A 21,834-nucleotide genomic window follows, 5' to 3' on the forward strand; every position below is an offset into this window, starting at 1 on the left:
GAGTTGTGGGTGCTCCATCACTGCAGGTTTCCAAGAAGAGGTAGGACAACCCCTTGTCTGAAATGGTACAGAGCCTCCTGCTCGAGCAAGGGGGTTGGTCTAGAGCAGTGTTTCTCAACCTTGGCCACTTGAAGATGTCCGGACTTCAACTCCCAGAATTCCCCAGCCAGCGAATGCTGGCTGGGGAATTCTGGGAGTTGAAGTCCGGACATCTTCAAGTGGCCAAGGTTGAGAAACACTGGTCTAGAGGACCTCCAAGGTCCCTTCCAACTCTTGTCGTTCTGTTAATCCCTGCACTGAGGGGAACTGGGCTGCCTGGCAAAAATGGGTTTCAGCAGCTCAGCCTTCCTTTCTCTCTCTCTCTCTCCCCTCGCTCACCTGCACGTGTAACCTCAACTGTTTCTCTTGAATCCTGTTTTATTTTTCATAGCACGGCTTTCATACTGAAGGATCCCAGTGGACACCAAAAAGCTAATGCATCTAGCAGCGCTGAAATTGCAGACACCTCTGAGGTGGAAAGGGACCACAGGTGTATCTTTGAAAAGAATATGGATGGGTCTGAAGAGGTAGAAAGGTAAAAACTTGGACCAAGGCAATAGGGTAAACCTTTGTTTTTGCAAATGACTCTCTCCTTGTTTTTGTGGATGCCTGAGCAACATTGTTCAATTCCAGAAATTAATCGTACAAAAAAAAAGAGGAATTCAGCTTCTGTTTTGCTAACCTAAATTCAACATTCCAAGCCCTCCCCCCCCTCCCCAAATGGATGTCTTTGCTTAGCAGGTGTTGAAACGGGCAACATTCAACAATTCTTTGGGGTAGAATTACTGGCAGGAAGTCGCTCCCCTCCCCACCTTTCCCATTCTTTCCCTTCTTCTCTTGTCTTATTTTTTTTCTCATCTAGTCCTTCCCTTCCTTTCTTCCTTCTCTGTTCTTGTCTTCTCCTCTCCCTTTCCTTTTTTCCTTTCTTTCCCCCTTCCTTTTTCCCTTCCCCTTCCTTCTTTCTCTTATCTTCTTCTCTTCTCTCCTCCTTCCTGTACTTTAAAATGTTAAGTATTTTGACCAGACTGGCAGGGGATAGATAAATTTTGCCTTTTAACGTATCCCTCCCCTTTATCTTTTGCCAGGGTGGGGTGGTGGGTGCTTAAATAAATTCCAAAATTGCAAGTAGCGTCTTGCAAAGACAGGGCCACTGAAATGTGTTACATTTGGGGGAACGACTTCTGCTCCACACTTTCATGGCCTATAAGGCGTCCGCCATCCTTTTAAAACCAGATGATCGTAACTTTTTTTGGCTTAGGTGAAACGGAGCTGGACATGGTTTGGTGTTTGAATTTTTAAGTTGCTCTCTGAATTGCATCTTGAGCAATATTTGTTCCCTCCGGGCCTCGCTCTCCAAGTTCCATAAATTTTTTAAGAGGTGCGGGCCTGCGAGATCTGAGTGTCAATCTTAAGGCAGGAAAAAGGCAGAGCACGATTCGGAAATAAAACCCATTATGTCTTGGAGATGCTTTTTGCTTGCTGGAGAAGATGGCTTCCAGCACAGAGGGAACTTAAATAGGGGAAATTATTAGCGTATGGTTGATCGTTACAGGAAGTTACAGTTAACAGGCAAATTTCAGGTAGTCCTCAACTTACCACCACAGTTGAGCACAAATTTTCCTTTTCTAAACAAGACAATTGTTAAGTGACTTTTGCCCTATTTTACAACCTTTCTTGCCACGGTTGTTAAGCAAATAGCTTCAGTTAAACTTAGTAACCTGGTTGTAAAGTGAATCCGGCTTCCCCATTGACTTTGCATGTCAGAAGGTCGCAAAAGGGGATCACGTGACTCCGGGACACTACAACCGTCATAAATACGAGCCAGTTGCCAAGTTTCCGAATGTCAATCATAGGGATGCTGCAACAGTTGTAAGTGTGAAAAACGGTCGTAAGTCACATTTTTCAATGCCGCTATAACGCCTAGTGGTTACTAAATGAATGATACTGCAGTTAGTCTTCGAGTTAAAACCATTCCTGCAGTGACTGAAGCTACATCGGCACTTTAATGACCCTTGCAGTGTCCCGCCAGTCATGTGATCAGAATTTGGGCGTTTGGTTTCAGACTCACACTTAGCGACAGTTGCAGTGTCCTGGGGTCATGTGATCCTCATTCGCGACCTCCCATCTGGCTTCCGTCAAACAAAAGTCAACGAGGAGAAAAACCTGGATTTGTTTAATGGCTGCACGATTTGCTTAACGCCCCGTGAGAAAACCGGATGCAATTCAGCTCAAGAGCCGCTTAGCTTAGCAAAAGAAATCCTGGTCTAAATTATAGCCATAAGTCAAGGAGTTCCTGCAGTCACAGATTGACTTCTTTAGATTTTCTTGGCAGGGAGAAAGAGGTTCAATACTTATTTCCTCCTTTTGCTGAAGGTGGATAGCTAAAACCCCAAAAGCGTGAAGGGCTCTCTTGCAAATCCAGAAATGGGTATTTGTCTTAATCTTTTTTAGCTGGAACCTGACAAATCTGCCATGCCTGCAGTGCATGCATGCATGCATGCATACATACATACATACATACATACATACATACATACATACATATTTCCCCCTTCACTGGGATAATTGCTGCAGAAAGCAGTTTTGAATGGTGGCTGGCAGAGGAACTAAAGTGTTCTGCAATCAGCTCCGGTGTTTTATAAGCAGGCAAGGTCAACTGCATTTAAGGGGTTCGTTTTTTAAAGGCAGGTGGGAAACAGGTGAAACTATTCAGTTATTATCGGATGGCTGCTGTGGCACATACTCCATTTTCAAATGGAAACGAGCTTATTTCACTTGGTCTCGGTTGTGAGTAACGCTGTAAGAGAAGAAGCAAGACCTGCCCCAACTGTGAGTATCTTCCCCCCCTCCTTCCTAGCCCTCCCCCTCCATTGGCCGGTCCCTCAGGGTCTAATCGGATGCCTTTGGGATGTTTTGGGGACGGCTGGGTCCTTTGGCGCCTCTGACGGCACCCTCCCATTCGGTTCCCAAGCCAGGTGTCCTTGGTGGCTGCCTTGTTTTGTCAACATGCCTCCCCTCCGGCCCTTCGCCTCCTCATCGCCAGGCCCTCAGGATGTGCTGCCCCAAATTCCTTCCCTCCCTCCTTCACAATTCATGGCGGGAGGCCAGCAAATATGTACACAGACATACACAGTGCATCCCAATTTGAGATAAGTTCCAATCTCGCCTTAAGTATGAAAACTGGCTGAGTGACTGGCCCGTCACCAGGAAATGGTGAATTCTAGTCCTGCCTTAGGCATGAAAACCAACTGGGTGACTTGGGGTCAGCCCCTCCCTCTCAGCCCAACCCACCTCACATGGTCGTTGTTGGTGGGGGGGAGGAATTGGAAGAGGATGAGTTGGATGTGTTTGCTGCCACGAGTTATTTGTAAAAATAATAAAGGCGGCATACAAATGAATCAAAATAAATTTATTTTTGTTTTCTTTATTAGCACCCCACCTTTTAAATATCTATAAATTATTCTGTTAAAAAATGAGCTCGTTTTTAGTACTGAAGAGCATTTCTTTTTGCCTTCAGAATTGTTGGTTTTCATTTCCAGGTCAGTTTCACCAAGGCCTCAGATCAGAAATGTCCTTGGTTAATATTTTACTCCTTGGACAGATCGCGGATCCCAAGAGTTTAAGCAATAAAAATCATGGTCCACTTCAGCCAGTTCAACACCTTGTGTTAATCCGGAATAAATGAAGGTGGGGTCTCCTGCTTGAGCGGGGAGGGGGTTGGACTAGAAGACCTCCAGGGTCCCTTCCAACCCTGTTAATTCTGTACTCTGTTTCTAGAATTTATAGGTGTCTGCCAGCTACCATTTTGCCTTTCGAAAAATAGGAACCTTCCCACCTGCAGCCTGGCAACCCCATTTAGTGAGGTGGCCTTCTCTCATGGGCTCTTGTGGGTCCGTTTTTTCCCCAGTTGTGGCCTAACAAACTGGTTGTGCGTGGAGCAGGGAGGTCTTTTGGTGCTGCTTGATGACATACAGGTAGTCCTCGACTTACAAGCATTCATTTAAGGACCATTCAAAGTTACCACGGCACTGAAAAAAGTTGTCCTAGTGAGTGTTTTTCACCTTTATGGCCATTGCCACACGCCCACAGTCACGGGTTCGAACTTTGGGTGCATGACAACTGGCATGTATATGTGCCCCCCCCCTCTCCGGGGTCACATGATCACCATTTGCAAGTTTCCACCCAGCAAGTTCACTTTAAACAAGCCACGCGAATCACTTAACAACTTCAGTGATTCCCTTAGCAACTGTGACAAAAAAAGGTCACACAGTGGCGCGCACCTCATTTAACAACTGCCGCCTTAGCGATGGAAATTTTGGACGCCGTTGTGGTCATAAATCAAGGACTGCCTGGATCTCTCGGTTCAGACGCTGGAGTCACAAGGCTCGCTGGGCTGCCAGAGACTTAAGGGCTCCGTGATGGAGAGCTTGCATTTAGATTACAGGCACTCCTCGACTTACGACCACAATGGAGCCAGGCAGTTCTGTTGCTAAGTAAGACAGCCGTTGATTGAGTTCCACCCCATTTTGCGATCATTCTTGACACGGTTGTTACAGGAATCCCCGCAGTTGTTAAGATGGTCCCATGGTTGTGAAGCGAATCCAGCTTCCCTGTTGACTTTGCTCATCAGAACGTCGCAAAAGAGGATCGCGGGACCCGCTCCGGGACACTGGCTGTCATAAATAGGAGTCAGTTGCCAGGGGTCCAAATTTGGGATTGCATGATTACAGGGATGCTGCAACAGTCGTAAGTGTGGAAAACGCTCATGACGTTCCCTTTTTTTCTGTGGCACTGTAACTTCAGTCACTATGATAAGTCCTAATGGGCAGGAGGATTTTTCAGAGACTGGGTAACATTGGGAGGGCAGCGGAACCCAATGCTGGAAGAATCAGAAATACGATTTACATTTTAATTTCCCTGCTTAGCTCCCATCTTTGCAGCATTTTCTTGCGATTTCAGCCTTGGGTGTGTGAGCGGATGGACAAAATTTTGCGTTGTTTCTTTTTTCCAATCCTCCCTTGGCTCCTCTTATCTCTTGCTTCCTTCCACCCCCCTCCCCTGGAGGGAGTATTAATTGGTAATTTCAGCTTTCAGCCCAACCGTTTGCTAGTTGCAAAACACAATTGGCAAAGTGAGTTAAACAGAGCCCAGCCATTGCTGCAATTATGTGGTAGTGATTATAGTGCATCAGGGAGAACGTTTGACATCTGCACTTTTTCATTTCCTGCCCCCCCCTCCCTCTTGATGACACCTTAGGTAGTCCTCGACTTACAACCATTTATTTAGTGGCCATTTGAAGTTACAACATTACTGAAAAAAGTTGATGCGACCATTTTTCACACTTAACAGCTGCTGCAGCAGCATCTCTGCGGTCACATGATCAAGATTCGGTCACGTGGTAAGTGACCAGTCTTTGTGACAGTCCCAGAATCACATGAACGTCCCCTTCTGCGACGTTCTAACAAGACAACAGGGAAGCTAGATTCGCTTAACGATTGCATGATTCACTTAGCCGGTGTGGCCAAAATGTTGTAAAACGAGGTGCAATTCACTGAACCACCACCACCCCGCCTTGCTTTGAAGCAGAATTTTGGAGCTCTGTTGCGGTTGTAAGTCAAGGACGCTCTGCAATGTGTCTTGCATCGCGCACTCTGACTTGCAAAGATTTTGCAAGATGTTGGAACAAAGAGGTAGTAGTGAAGTATCATTTAAGGCAAGGCTCTCCAACCTTGGCAACTTTAACCCTGGTGGACTTCAACTCCCAGATTTCTCCAGCTTTGCTGGCCGGGGAATTCTGGGGAGTTGAAGTCCACCAGGCTTAAAGTTGCCAAGGTTGGAGACCCCTGCTTTAAGGAGAAAGTTTGGAAGCCTTATTTTTACATGATGGGTCTGGTTTTTTATGGGTGGAATGCAACATATGGAATTTGGCCCAAGCCATGGAGAATTAGTGCCCTCTCAACACCTGGATTGTCTATACCTGTGTTTCTCAACCTTGGCAACTTGAAGATGTCTGGACTTCAACTCCCAGAATTCCCCAGCCAGCGAATGCTGGCTGGGGAATTCTGGGAGTTGAAGTCCAGACATCTTCAAGTTGCCAAGGTTGAGAAACACTGGTCTATACCAGTGATGGCTAACCCTTTTTTAGATCGCGTGCCAAAAGCAGGGGGAGCACGGGGGGGGGGGGTCGTGCACGGGCGTGCCACACCTATAATCCTATGCGTGTGACACCGTGCCTGAATGACAGTGCGAAACACACACACACACACACACACACATATACAAATATGCTTTCGGCACACTTTTTTTGCCCTCCCCAGGCTCCAGAGGCTTTCTAGGAGCCTGGGGAGGGCGAAAACAGCCTCCCCCTAGAGGCTTCAGGAGCTTCCTTGAATCCTCCGGAGGGCGATAATCCGGCTCCACGGGCAAACCGGACTTTCGGGAACGGTAACTTCTCATTTCTCTGTAGGGCATTTTTTTCCCCTCCGAAGCCTTCAGGGAAGCCTCCGGAGGGTGAAAAACGGCCTCAAAAGAAGGCCAAAGTCAGCTGGCCCATGCGCACTGGTCAGCTGACAGGGCGACGCCTTGCCTGCCCTAACAAATGGCTATGCGTGACACCTGTGCCATAGGTTTTCCATCACGGGTCTATACAGTCGAGACTTGGGAGGTATGGATAGTCCTTGATTTAGGACCACAACTGAGCCCAAAATTTCTGTTTCTGAGCGAAGCATTGGTTAAGTGAGCTGTGCCCCATTTTACGAACTTTCCCCGCGATGGTTTTTAAGTGAATCCCTGCCATTGTTAAGCTAGGAACAAGGTTGTGAAGCCAATCTGGCTTCTCCATCAACTTTGCTTGGCAGAAGGTTGCTAAAGGGGATCACGTGAACCCAGGGATGCCGCGAAACCCTCATAAATATGAGTCGAGCGCGTGAATTTTGATCACGTGGCCATGGGGAGGGATGCTGCAGTCATAAGCGTGAAAAAGAAAGGGTCATAACTCCCTTTTTCCCAGTGCCGTGGTCAAAACAGTCACTGAGTATTGTAAATTGAGGACTGCTTGTATATCCCTGGTTTTTTTTTTGTTTGTTTGTTTTATTCTGGAAAATCGGAACTTTTCATACAGCCTGCAAATCGGACTTTATTGAGCCTTTAGAATTCTGTATTTTCCTCCACATCACTTGTGTCCCACCGATTCCAGGTTTAGTGGCGATTCTGATCTGCTGGCAAACCGGCCTCTCCTGGCCACATTGTCGGTTTTCTCAAGCAAATAATGCTGTTTGCTGTGTCCACAGCAACCAGCTCGAATGCACCATGGTGGTGTAGCTGGCCATCTTTTTCATGCTTCCTTGGAGACACACACACACACACACACGAGATTCAGAAGCTTCTTTTTTAGCCCAGGTGACCTGTTCAGATCAAGGGAATTCCCCTTTCATAAATAATCTACAGGGCTGGGCGATTTTATTTTAGCTGTCATTTTCTAATCAGAACGATTCCATGTTTTGCAGAATTGTCACCAGCCGTTTTCCAGGTAACATTTTGCCTATCCTGCCTCTTTCCCCCCCCCCCCCTCCCAAAAAAATTTTTCGGGACTTTGTGCATAAGGAAAAAAATTAAATTAACATTTAGTCCTCCAGTTATGACCATAATTGGTCCAAAAATTTCGATCGTTGAGCAAGACAATTTTTGAGTGAGTTTTGATCTAGTATGCTGGATTATCACTTCTATGCAGAGTAAGCAACTTTACAGCGATACCATCTTTCCTGTTAAAACTGGGCGTTATAAATAAATAGAATGTATTTTAAAGGACAACTGTATTAACAATAGTACATAGTATGATTTGTGTAACTTATCAATTCCTCCAAAACAGTGTTTCACAAATTTGGCAACTTTAAGATGTGTGAACTTTTAACTCCCAGAATTACCCAGTCAGCCAGGAAGAAATTTGACCAACGAAATTGATTTGAGGATGGTTTAGAATATTAAAATTAGCAAGTCAGCAGATATCCTCCAAGAAGTAAGAAAGAAAATAGATCTGAGGACTCTTAGTGAAAAGGAATTAGGAGGAAGAGAATACCAGCTGATGATTTTAGTAGCGGTAATATTTTTCATTCCTCAAAGGAGGTTTCTTTTAAATTCAAAGAAGTTTTTTTTGATTATTCAGCTTTTGCCTCAAGCTGGTGGGTGACGTTGGGACTGAGGACATTTCTGGGTTTTTCACCATGTTTTTATGGCATAGAAAGAGATTATTTGCTTGCATAAAGTGTAATTTTAAGTCACATCTCAAGAACCTGGAGTTTCATTTTTCTCCTCCTAGTGAGGTCCTTGGTGCTCTCCGAGCTTGGTGGTTTTTCTTGCAGACATTTCATGATCCACCTAGGGAACATCATCAGTGCTAGAAGGAAGGGGGAGGGGGATTGCAAGGAGGGGGAGGGGGATTGCAAGGAGGGGGGGGAGGAGGGTCCTCGGTGCTCTCTGAGCTGGTGGTTTTTCTTACAGACCTTTCATGACCCAAGTAGGGAACATCATCAGTGCCAGAAGGGGCATTTGCATCAAACCACTTTCTCTTTTTAGCACTCATGATCTTATCTAGCCAGGTGAGTTGAGCTGCTTACAATATCATAAAATATGCACATAGTAAAATATCCTAAAACCGGATTAAAATTACAAACAATTCATACAAACTAAAAACTTTTTTGTCTGTAACCATCTGCAAAAAAGATTGAAAACAAATAAGCATGCCATTTAGCTTAGCAGGTCATTTATCCTTGATGAAAATTTGAAAGCCATTTTCCTTAAAAAAAAAAAAAACACTCTTCAACAGCAACCAACAGCAGCTGTGTAATGGCAATCCCGGTTTAAAAGCTGGATTTAATGATGGTGGAAGTGTATTCTTTGAAACTTGGGGTAATTTTGAGGATGACACCCAATGTGAATGATCTCAGCTGAGGTCAGTTTTGCTGCTGTTGTGGCCTTCCTGCCGTACAGGTATTCCTCAACTTACGACTGCAGTTGAGCCCACAATTTAGGTTGCTAAGCAAGGCAGTTCAGTGAGTTTCCCCCCATTTTCTGAGCTTTCTTGCCACAACTGTTATGTGAATCACTTCAGTTGTTTAGTCACACAGTTGTTAAGCAAATTTGGCTTCCCCGTTGATTTTGCTTGTCAGAAGGTTGCAAAAGGGGATCACGATTCTGCGACCGTCATAAATACAAGTCAGCTGCCAAACATCTGAATTTTGATCACGTGACTATGGAGATGCTGCAGGGGTCATAAGTATGAAAAACTATCATGTCACTTTTTTCAGTGCCATTATAACTTCAAATGGACACTCAAGAAATAGTTGTAAGTCAAGGACTATCTGTATATACAACTGCCTTATTAAGTGACGGAAGTTCCCAGTTGTGGTTGTAAATCAGTGACTGCCTGCATGAGACGATTCTTTTCCTGTTTTATTTTCCCCAATATTTTCCTTTTCCACTGCTTTCTCTTAGTAAAACTAGAAGCTGAATTCTTTGGATTGCGTTGGGATTCCGGAATGAGGAACCAGGAGAAAAATTGTTTTGCAAGACTTGTGCCACAATTTGCTGTAACAAGGTTTACCCTATCAACGCATGTAAAAGTTCCTGGAAAATGGCATTTCCAGACCCTCTTCCTCCTTGGAGGTGGCTCACATTTCTGATATCGGAAGAATTGTTACAGTGGAAGGCCCTCGAGATACTTTGTGTTTCGCTTTTATTCTTTTTATATTAGGCTTTTATTATTTGTAAGCCACCCGGAATCGCTGTGAGTGGGCAGCTGTATAAATCCCCTAAATAAATAAATAGTTTGGGAAGGAAAGGTGCTGCTCTGCTGGACTCTTGGTATGACCGCACACGTCCTTGAAAATGGATAGTTTTGCTGGGGGAAAAAACCAAGGATTTACTGAAGGGAGGTCCTAGAATACTGTTTTTTGTTTTTGTTTTGGAGTGACACATAACAGGGCTGGGGAAATAGCATCATGTTGAGAGTTTGTAAGTGAGCCAGGTTACTGCCTGTCCTCATTGAAAATCAGCATTCGTCACAAGTGAAAGTTTTTAAATCTGTAAAGCAGGCATTTTGGTCGCCCACCACCACTTTTAAAGTTTTCATGCTTTCTCTTATTTTTTTTTCCTCCTCCCTCTCTCTCCCCTCCCCCTTTGTACGGTTTCATCTGGATCACAACAGGGAAGAAGACAGTGATGTAAGCACTAACTTACTCCACTTCTGTTTTGGTGGGAACGTGAGGGGGATTTTTGTTCTGTTTCGGGTGTCTGGAAAGAAAGATTTGACATGTGCCAGGAGTCGGCCATCAGAGGAAAAGTGGCCAAAAGAATGGGTCAAAAGTAAAAAAAAAAATACAAACAAACTTTTACCCTTCCTTCCATGTCCCTCAGTAGGATGCTTGAGATATCCTCTCCTAATAGGTGGCCACAGTTGAGGCCAAAGTTCCCATTGCTAAGCAAGGCAATTGTGAAGTGCGTTTTTGTGCCATTTTGTGAGATTCCTTGCCACAGTTGCTAAATGGTTCACTGCTTAAGTCAGTAACACGGTTATTAAGTGAATCTGGCTTCCCTTTGACTTTTTGCCCAAGAGGATCATGTGACCCCGGGGAGGCGGGGCGTCTGGATTTTGATCACGTGACCCTGAAGAATGCTAGAATGGCTGTAAGTGTGAAAAACAGTCATAAGTCACGCTTTTCAGTGCCATTGTCAGTTTGAACGGTTGGTAAACAAACTGTTGTACATCGGGGACTACCTCTGCTAGCCAAATTAATTACTAGCCAAATAACCTTAAAAAGGAAAATCACAGATACGAAAATCTATTATTAGTCAACCAACTTGGCCTGCCATCTTATCTGGGAGATTCTGCTTTTCTTTGGGTCACAGTATTTCTTTTATTCACTCCTCTTTTTTTTCCAAAACTGAACAGCTCTTAACTGGCTGCTGTTTTGCCTTTCAGGGCAAGAGCGAAAATGCCCAGAAGGCCGGCTTTCTCAAGGGCTCCGTCTTCAAAGGAGTGGCGTCGAGCCGTTTCTTACCAAAAGGCACCCGGACAAAAGTGAACCTGGAGGAACAAGGGAGGCAGAAAGTGTCCTTCAGCTTCAGCCTTACCAAGAAGACGTTGCCCAACCGGTTTCTGGCCGCCCTGGGGAACGAGAAGTCCAGCGAGAGCCCAGGCACGTCGCTTTCGCCCCTTCCAAGTGACTTCATTTCTAAGCTGAAACCAGAACTCGGCGATCCCTTGGGAACCCCCGAGGAATTTTCTCCCCCGAAGCCGAAGGCGGAACTAGGCAAGATTCATTTCAAGAAACATTTGCTAAACGTGACCACGAAACCTTTCCCGGCTTCTGCATTGCCACCGGTCCCAGTAGCTCCACTGCCAGTTGCTGTAGCAGAATTGGGGGAGATGCCGTCATCCCCGCCTCCTCCCCCTCCTCCCCCTTTCCCCCCACCGCCTCCCCCTCCACAGATAAAATCAACTCCCACACCAGTGCTGATTCCAGTAGGTGCACCCCAAATTGCAATACCAGACCCTGTTACCCCTCCCTTGACATCCCCTGTAGAAACCATCATCCGAATGATAAGAGAACCATCACCCAGCCCACCGCAGCAGGCTTTGGAACTACAAAACACTGTGCTGGGGGACTCTGAAGAACATCTGGCTCCGGGTGCTTCCGAGGAAGCCGAACCAGCATTGGTGAAAAGGCATTCCCACATTGGGAAGGAAGAAGAAATTGCAGACAACTCCAAAGGTACGCCAAGTTCAAAGAAGCCGAGGAGGAAGTTCTCATTGTCAGAGGGGGCGTTGCCAGGATCTGAATCAGATGAAGACTCGGTGAGGACCTCCTCAAGTCAGCGGTCCCACGAAATCAAAGCAGCAGCCAGTTCGGAGAAGGAAAAGGATTCACGGAAAAGCTCTGTGGCTTCAAAAATGGAAGAGCCACCAAAGGTCTCTTCGCGGTCTAGATCGGAAAGGGATGACAAATATTCCAGCTATTCCCGATCGGAGAGAGATTCGAGGTACTCCTCACGGTCCAGATCAGAGAGGGAGAGGAGGCGAAGCCGCTCCCGCTCCCGTTCTAGATCTGAAAGGGGTTCTAGAACAAGCTCGTCTTATTCTAGATCTGAGCGGTCCCATTACTATGATTCTGATCGGAGATACCCCAGAAGCTCACCGTACAGAGAGAAGACACGGTACTCCCGTTCTTACGTGGACAGCCGGGTGAGAGAGAGTTCTGATTCGGAAGAAGAGTATCGGAGGGTGCATTCTAGATTGTCTACAGATTCAAGGCATGCGTCTTCTCATTCCTCATCTTACAGAGATTCTAGGACCTCGTCCTCTTACTCAAAGTCGGAGAGGGAAAGCAGCAAGACAGATTCCACTTATCCTGACATGGAGAGAAGAGGAAAGCAGGCCAGGTCAGAAAGAGAAACACGGAGGATTTCAGAAAGTGACGTATCGAAAAGGTCCTCGCCCGTCAACGAGCCACGACATCGGCGGGAAGCCTCCCATTCTAAAGCAGAAGGTGGCGGGAATTCGTCCCGATCCAAGTCCACCTCTTCCAAGACATCTGCGCCCAAGTCAGATAAATTTAAGAGTTCTTTCTGTTGTACAGAATCTGAGGACGTCAAAGATCAGTCTAATTGTGTAGACTCGGAGACTTCTGGTGTATCAGGCTGTGAAATGAAAACCGCTCCTACCCAGAAGCCAGAAGTGGAGAGGACTGTCTCTCCAGTAAGCCAGTTCAGTGACTCACTGACGTTCAGAAAACTAGATGAATCAAAAACGGGTTCTCCTCTTTCTATGGTAAATGAACTTGCAGGAATCGATAGCCATATCAGTATTAAGGACACGGGATCTTTAGGTAGACATGAGCAATTAAGAACATCTTCTCCAGTAGAACTGGATGTAAATGGGTCCCCAGACAGGGGGACCCGGAAGAGGTTGTCCTCTTCCTTTGAAGAAGTAGAAGAGATCGACCTGTCTTCTGATGATGGTTTAGATGGGTCTGAGCTACCCCCTCGAGCCAAAAGTCCTAAGCTGTCATCAAACGGCCTCCAAACCCTGTCCCCACCCAAAGGACACAATCCAGACGAGTCTGTCACTTTTTCTGGTGAACCCAACGTCCAGTTGCTGGAAGTAAAAATGGAGGTTTCAAATCCTTCTTCACCTGAATGTGTATCATCTTTCACCAAGCAGGTCAGTCACTGTAAAACCTTGTCTAAAGAAGGGAGCGATCCAACAGATTCCTCTTGTAAAACCAAAGATCCCGCCCCTTGCTACTCGCCAGGTGACACCTCTGTTTCTTTGTCTTATTCAGAAATTGAAATTGAAGTGGAGCCTTCAGTGGACACAGAAGCTGCTCAAGAACCTTATGTGGGCACTCACGCAGAGATCCCCGCTCAAACATTCGCATCGGCTACTGTAGAGAATCAAAACCCATCCGAGTTGGCTCAGGAAAATGAGGAGTACACAGGTTTCAGTTCAGCGGAGCCCACGCCAGTCAGAGGTCTGACAACAGACGAGTATATTGTGGAAGTAGACAATCAGCAACAACCAGGTTCTGAAAATGCGCTCCATCTGGAGACACCCGTCCAGCAGACGGCTAAAGAAGTCTTAACGTGCCCTGAAGTTGCCCTTGAGTTAGATGTCCTGCCTGCAGATTCTGTTGTTGAAGAAGCAAAATCTCCTTTGAAAAACGAGCATTGCTATTATTTAGAGATGCCAGTGAAGGAACCCGAGGAGGTTCCTGAGAAGGAAGAACTTGAGGAGAAAGAGGAAGCGGTCTTTGATGAAGGGATGATGTCCGACTTAGACAGACCAACTCCTGGAGTTTTGGTGATGAAAGACAAAGAGGAGTCTCTGATGGAACCCACCTTTTCGGAAGTGTTGTCTCCTTCTTGTCACATTGTTGTCACCGTAGAAGAAACAGAGACCATAGAAGAAGAGCCCAGATACGGCAGCAGCTGCAATACTCCAGAAATCTCTTCCGTCCACAACGAAGATTATTCTGATACGGCTGAAAGCGCAAGTGAGCATCCGAGTGACGAGAGCGATACGGAGGACTCCGATTCGGACGATAGCAGCGTTCCCAGAAACCGCCTTCAATCTGTGGTGGTCATTCCGAAGAATTCCACCCTAACCCTGGAAGAGAGCAGCTCCTGTTCCTCACGGAATAGCCAGAGTAATCGGCGTTACGTGGACTCCTGGGAAGAAAGCCGCCCCGAGTCCACCAAGCCGTTCTGTGAAGATGTGCCGGATAGCTTGGAACTGAATAACAACCTGCCAATCGAAACCAGAACTTTGCCTTCTAGAGAGTCAGAGAGAAGCTTAGCAACGTCGACAGAGCTCAAGAGAAGTGACGGGTCCGGGGGCCCTCAGCCGGAGGCCTCCCAGCCTCAGAGCGACGATGTGGACAGCACCAGCCACTCCGAACCAGCTACCGATTCTTTCCACAAGCCAGACGAGAGAATCGTCTACAACGAGACGACCTCGGTCACTCGGTCGGTCGGCGTGTCCCAGGGAGAAGATCTGCACTACCTTTCCAGTTTTGAAATGACCAACGCAATGGCTGGCGTCTCCAAATTGGACCGTAGGCAGGGGAGGTCTACTTTTGCGGGACCTTCCCATCCTGCCGATTTCTCGCGGGAGGATGGCTTTCATTCGACGGAGGACTTGGGGAGTTTGGGGTGGGATTTCTCCCAACCAGAGAAGCCCAGCACCACGTACCAACAACCTGATAGTAGCTATGGAGTTTTCCCAGGATATATTTATCCCCCGCCCCCAGTCCCGTACATGGGGTCTAACAACTACTGGCCTGACAATGGCTACTGGGATCCAAGACTGACCAGCCGACCTTCTGCCATTAGTTACGAGCGTCTCCAAGGACAGGTCCCCGATTCGCTCACTGAGGATCACGAGGAGTACGAAGAAGTGGACCGATGGGTGGACGAAAGCCAGCTCTATTTCCCTGACCAGTCTGTGAAGTTCCAGTCACGGGACCCCAGGGAAAAGGGGTCAGTACAGGCCCATGAGATCAGCAGCAACTCAGCTAAGGACTTCCCGACGGTGAGAGAGAGAAAAGAACAAGGGGCGAAGGCGATGGAAAGAAACGACATGAAGGAACGGGGCCCATTAAAGAAAAGAATAACCGACTTGGGGAGCGATTCGGAGAGTGACGGGGGTTCCCAGGAGAGGAAGAAAATCAAAACAGAGAGTGAGCCGTTGGCCATCCTGCCCCAGGGTTCCCCGACGGGTCGTCCGTTGTGTTTTATGGAAGACTTCCGGGACCCCCAGCGTTGGAAGGAGTATGCGAAGGAAGGGAAAATGCCCTGCTACTTCGACCTCATTGAAGAAAACGTGTATCTGACAGAAAGGTAACATTTATTTATTTATTTGTATCCCATCTTCATTATTTCTACAAATAACTTGTGTCCATCGCAACTTTCTTCTCATGTTTTAACAACCCGTGGAGTGGATTGGGCTGAGAGAGATTACTCTACAGAAAATTTGCCCAGTCACTTTTTGTGCCTAAGGTGAAACTAGGACTCATTGTCCCAAAGTCACCCAGCCAGCTTTCATGGCTAAGGTGAAACTAAAACACACCATCTCCTTCTGGTGGTTAGCCCAAAGTTACCCAGGTGGTTTTCATGCCTAAGGCAGGACTAGAACTCCCGATCTGGTGATTGGCTCAAAGTCACCCCTCTGGTGGTTTTTATGCCTAAAGTGAGACTAGAACTCACAGTGTCCTGATTTATTGTTAAAAACTTGTCCGCAGGAATCTTTTCAACTACCGGGTAGCTCCTGCTGAGAGTTAGATAAGGGTTAACAGAATTCAAGGAGAGTTGGACTTAACTCCTTTGTGGCTACATAAGGATGCTAGGCTAATGCCACTTTTCTCTCCTCCCCACAATTCTGCCACTCTTTCTTTCGTCTGGCTTCCTGTGCCCCTCCTTTACAGAGCCTTGCCACACTGTTCAGTCCTATTTGTAATACTTATGAGGAAGTTGGAGAGAAAAGTTCACTGCAGCTAAAAGTCAACTTTGGGACTCCAGGGCACTAGAATGAAAAGCCAAACTAAAATGAATTTATAAGGTCCATTCTATTAAGACCACCTAACCTGGCCAGCCACTGGTGGGTTTACCTGTGCAATCCCTGCTGCATCAGCAAGGGGCATGAAATTCCAAAAAGCAAGGGCATGAGTAAAAAATGTTCTTCTCTTGGATCCTGCCAGCAAGAATTCTTTGGCTGACGGTTTCCTGAGTATACCCCTTCTGGTGGACCAATGGTTGCAGGATTTGACTATCCCACGGAATCTAAAATGTTGCACCTAAGAGTGTGAGAACGAGGGGGATCACTACGATTCCAACCTGTACTTTTGACTTGCTTGGGGATCTCGGGGGTGGGGGGGGGAGGGAGGAACAGATTAAGTGGTACTCCATTCATACCCAGTGAGGAGAGAATGCTTTGGATCGGTTGTGAATTTACTTGTGTGTCTAATGGCTCATTAAAGTAGCTACATCTTTTTTGTGGGTTCATCTGGCCGCAGCATTCAAATTGGGTGTGAATTTACTCAGGTCTGAAGGCTCATTAAAGTAGCTACGTCTTTTTATAGGGGTTCATGTGGCCGCAGAATTTAGACAGCTCTGGATACGTAGGAAGGCCAACACAATTGGCAGCTGTGACTTCACATAGTTGTGAAGACAAAACAGCATGCCCACCAAAAACACATATAAATAAAGGACTTATGGAGGTTCTGGAACTGTTTGGCCTTAGCCTTAAAGACACTGAAATTAAGAGGTAGCAAAATAATTAGGTCAGATTTATTTATCCTATTCAAAAGGAAATTTTCCTAATTATTTTTTTGGGGGGGGGTGTTTGTCCATGTAACATCATCTCCTTAGAAAAAAGAATAAGTCGCACCGAGACATCAAACGGATGCTGTGTGAATGTCCAACTGTTTCCAAAGAAGAGCTGGCCCAGGGAGAAGCCGCGTGCGGAGAGGATTGCCTGAATCGTCTGCTGATGATCGAATGGTAAAAAAAACCCTTTTGCTGCCCTTTTCAACGCCATGCAGGGAGAAAAACGGGACCCGTTTTCCCATGGTTAAAATTTGCATAAGCTCATCATTTTTATTTTAATAGTCGACATTGGTGGATGAGGAATATACGGCTTTCCTCCCTCTTTTTCCTTAGCTGGCAGTCGTGAGGTTTATATTGTTTGCTAACTTTTGCTTAAAACAAGTGTAGTTCCCTCTTGCAAGCAGTCCTCGACTTACGACTGCAGTCGAGCCCAAAACTATGGTCATAAATAATGCTGGACATTAATTGGGCCACCATATGCCCCTGCTTGATCTAATGACCTTTTTGCGGAAGTCGTTATGTGAATCCTTTACGTACAATGTTTTTTGGCAAAAAAAGAAAAGTAAATACTGTTTTAGTAAAAACAACAATCCCAAACTATCATTATCATGAATTGTAGTTTCGGTGCAAACAGCTGTAAACATGGTCCAGTTGTTGAGTGTCATGCAGTCGTGACCAGTAGGAGGACAGGTGTCAAAGCTTTAAATCAGGGCCATAAGCAGACCTGGGGAAGTCTCTCACTAAGCAATTGGTCATAAGCCAAGGACTACCTGTACTGGCAGGATTAAACCTTTTTCTTCAGTTTTTATTCATTTGGCTCTTGCGTTTTTCTCTCTCTCCTTTATGTTCAGCAACAGCTTCCTAAGAAAAATAGGATCTTGTTGTTGAGAGTGTCAAAATAGAGGCCAGACCTTTCTTCTGGGTCCCCCATAGGGGCTTTCTTAAAGAGAGGAGACCCGTAACATCTTCTGCCTCCTCCCAGCTCTGGTGTGTTGGGTGGAAATGATGGTCCTTCAAATAACAGGGAGGGATCCAACACAGAGAAGGTCCTCATTCTATGTCCCACCAGATGGACTTTCTTAAGAGAGGAGGCCCATAATATCTCCTGACTCCCCATTCCGGTGGGTTGGGTAGGTATAACTGGGGAAAGAGGGTAAATAATAGAAGGAGCCCCCATGGAAAAAACTCTTCTGGGCCTCACCAGATGGGCTTCCTTAAAAGAGTTGACCCATCACATCCCCTTCCTTCCTGCTCCGGTGGGTCAAATGAATCTTAACTGGGAAAAGAGGGTGCTTCAAGCAACAAGGGAGGGAGCCACCATGGAGAAGTTCTTTCTTCTGGGCCCCACCAGATGGCGCTCTTTTAGAAAAGGGATTATAACATCTCCTTGCCCCTCTCTGTTCAGTTGGGTTGGGTGGGTACGACTGGGAATATATGCCACAGAGCCACTCTGCACGTGGGTCAACTTGCTCTCTGTTGTCCTCAGTTCCTCAAGGTGTCCCAACGGAGAGCATTGTTCGAATCGGCGGTTTCAGAGGAAGCAGCACGCGGACGTGGAAGTCATCCTGACGGAGAAGAAGGGCTGGGGGCTCAGAGCAGCCAAGGACCTTCCTTCGTAAGTCTCCACCAACTGCGCTCGCTTTTGAGAAGCACAGAAATCTTGCACAAAGGAAGCTGTGCCTGCTCTGAGGTCCTGGAGGGGTGGATCCTTAGCCACACATATGTCTTCGTGGTTCTGTGAATCGTGGGGGTTTTACGCTTTTATGGGTGTCTTGTATCATACCTTCATTATTTTTACAAATGAGGTTGAACACAATTTCCTCTTCCTATTTTCCCCGTAACATCAACTCTGTGAAGTGGGTTCGCTGAGAGAAGGGACGGGGCCCAAAGTTACCTAAGTTGGTTCTAGAACTCGCAGTCACCTGGTCATTGGCCCAAAATCATCCAGCTGGCTTTTCATGCTTAAGGCTGTACTAGAACTTACTGTCCCCTAGTGATTCACCAGTTAACCCAGCAGTCTTTTCATGCCTGAGGCGGGACTAGAACTCAGCGTCTCCTGCTTGATAGCCTGGTGCCTCCACCACTAGACCAGGGGTCTGCAATTTTAAATACTCAAAAGAGCCATTTGGACCCGTTCCCCACAGAAAAGAAAACAGCGGGAGCCCCAAAACACGGGTGGGCGTCGCCAACTCAAAAGTCACTCCAGCCCAGTCACATGACACACACACCCCAGCTGTGCCTACCCAGGTTTTTTGGCTCCTGCTGATTTACCCATCCTTCCGAGGTGGGTAAAATGAGGACCCAGATTGTTGGGGGCAATATGCTGACTCTCTGTAAACCGCTTAGAGAGGCCTGAAAGGCCTATGAAGCGGTATATAAGTCTACTGCTATTGCTATTGCTATTCTGTGGGAAACAGTATCTATCTATCTATCTATCTATCTATCTATCTATCTATCTATCTATCTATCTATCTATCTATCTATCTATCATCTATCTATCTATCTATCTTGTGTGAATCCAAAAACTTGGGCTGTGGAGGGGGAGTGGAGGCTGGCAGGCAAAGCCAAGTCTTGGAGATCCAGGCAACTCCAACTCAAATCCTATCAGGGAGACATCCCTCTCCCTCTCTTCCCCCCGTGGTAGGGGCCCGGGAGGCCCAAGGGGTGCTCCCTCCTCAGAGGCGGCCAGCGAGCAAACAGATGTGGTGCTCCTGCTGGGAGGCGGTGGCACAGAGCGCCATCTCTGGCTGGTGAGAGCGGAGCAGGCAGGGCATGCATCTGCCCCGCTGCCACCGTAATGGCGCTGGCCGACCTCTATATGTAGGTAGGAAGCAGAGGTGCTGCCAAGGGGCTCCTGTGGCCGCTGCACCTTGTGGGGAGCCCCGGCAAGGTCTCCTCACCCAGCCCCAGGAAGGCTCCAGGGCCGGCGCCATTGCGTTCCCTGTCAGCTGGCAAGACGATGCAGCACCTCTCAGGTGGAGGGAGGCCAGGCTGCAGCATCAGGAAGAGGGCAGCGGGCGGGTGCTCCCCCGCGTTCCGAGAGGGAGGGCTCAGCCATCCGGGTGGAGGCAGGTGCCACGGTAGGTGGGATGGAGCCGGGAGGGATGCGCAAGCCGGACATTTGGAGATGTGCTCAGCGGAGTTTGCAAGCAGGCCCAGTGAGGGCACAGCGTGGAGGAAGACCCCGTCCCCTTTGGTTTGCTTTAGCGGGCGATGGGAATGCAGATAGCAGCAGAGGACATCCGTGCCTTCGATCCCGCTCTGGAATATGGAGTGAGCCTCCATCCCCCGCTGTCGGGGGATAACCCTAACCCTTACTTTCTCAGGCTAGATGAGGAGTCACTGGGAGGGGAGGGCGAGGGGTGGGGCCAGCCAGTGGTGGGATCACCCAACGGAGCCGCAGCAGAGAGATGGAAGAACCACACCCGCCCTAAACCAAACACGAAGAAGACACCATGATGAGACTTTTAACCGTCCTCTGCAACCGTTCCATGGCTCCAGAATCTGATGAAGGGTCTCCTCCCCATCACAGTCAATTATTAAAACCAGGCATTAATAAGAATAATCTCCAAACCTTCCTTCTCCTCCCATCTTCTTCTCAAGAAGGAAGATGGTAAGTGGGTACAGATAGTCCTCAACCTATACAACCCTTCACTCAGGGATTGAGGTTACAGCAGCACTGAAAAAAGGACACTACCGTTTTTCGCACTTAAGGACCATTGCATGGTCATGTGATCAAAATTTGGACGCTTGGCAACTAACTTGTATTTATGACGGTTGCAGTGTCCCAGGGCAATGTGATCCCCTTTTGCGACCGTCTGACAAGCACAGTCAATGGGGAAACCAGGTTCACTTAACAACCCTGCACCAACTGCAGTGGTTCACTTAACAATGGTAGCAAAAAGATCGTAAAATGAAGCAAAACTCACTTCACAACTGCCTTGCTTAGCAACAGAAATTTGGGGCTCAATTGTGGTCATACGGTGAGGACTATCTCCTAAGAGAAACGTGGAGCTGTGATTCACTTGAAGGCAGCAAATTTGCTACGGAATACCCCATGACTCCCTAAATTTAGTTGTGAGTCAAAGCCAAGGTACTAGCAAGATAAATTTTATTGTCATTTTTCTATGTACACAATCGCAAACATTGAAATTTTGATGCCTGCTCTCAAAAGATAGGTACATAGACAGAGATAAGTAGTTAGGATAGAGCTGGATTAGAGATAGATAGGTAGATTAGAGATGGACAGATGATAGATTAGAGTGATAGACAGAGATGGATTGATATTGATGGATGAATGGAAGATAGATAGATAGATGATAGATAGATGGATAGATAGATAGATAGATAGATAGATAGATAGATAGATAGATAGATAGATAGATAGATAGATAGATAGATAGATGAAGCTAGGCAAAATCATATCAGATTTTGCACAATTAGCACAGGAGCCCCACAGCTGTGTGCTCTCTTCACTTCTCTCTATACCAACAATTGCATTTCAAAAGATCCCTCTGTTAAGTACGGAAGTTTGCAGATGATACAACAGTGATTGGTCTCCGACAAATCTGCATACAGACGGGAGGTTGAACAACTAGACGTGGTGCAACTGAAACAATCTTGGAAGTAAACACATTCGAAACCGTAGAAATGGTGTTAGATTTTAGGAGAAAACCTTCTGTACTGCCATCACTTACAATACCAGGCAACACAGTATCAACAGTTGAGACCTTCAAATGTCTAACTTCTATCACATCTCAAGACTTAAAATGGACACCTAACATCCAAAATGTCATTAAAAAAAAAACACGCAACAAAGAATATTCTTTCTGCACCAACACAGGAAGCTCAAACTGCCCCAAGAGCTGTTGATTCTGTTCTGCAGAGGAATTACTGAGTCTGTCATCTGCACCTCCA

General features: G+C 46.7%; 1 protein-coding gene across 1 annotated transcript in view; it reads left to right on the plus strand.

Annotated features, from left to right (window-relative positions):
* Positions 1 to 428: 428 nt before the first annotated feature.
* The window catches only part of SETD2 (SET domain containing 2, histone lysine methyltransferase), a gene marked incomplete at its 3' end in the record, with an annotated part of 62,293 nt that continues 40,887 nt past the window's right edge, over positions 429 to 21,834 (plus strand). Inside the window, 5 exon segments of the mRNA XM_087712375.1 lie at positions 429 to 574; positions 10,241 to 10,256; positions 11,015 to 15,432; positions 16,960 to 17,091; positions 18,404 to 18,532. Coding sequence (XP_087568501.1) covers positions 549 to 574; positions 10,241 to 10,256; positions 11,015 to 15,432; positions 16,960 to 17,091; positions 18,404 to 18,532 — 4,721 coding nt within the window.

This window comes from Thamnophis sirtalis, unplaced genomic scaffold, assembly GCF_051295495.1.
Source record: "Thamnophis sirtalis isolate CommonGarterSnake01/CBP01778 unplaced genomic scaffold, rThaSir2_p1.2 scaffold_4, whole genome shotgun sequence".
Classification (NCBI taxonomy): domain Eukaryota; kingdom Metazoa; phylum Chordata; class Lepidosauria; order Squamata; family Natricidae; genus Thamnophis; species Thamnophis sirtalis.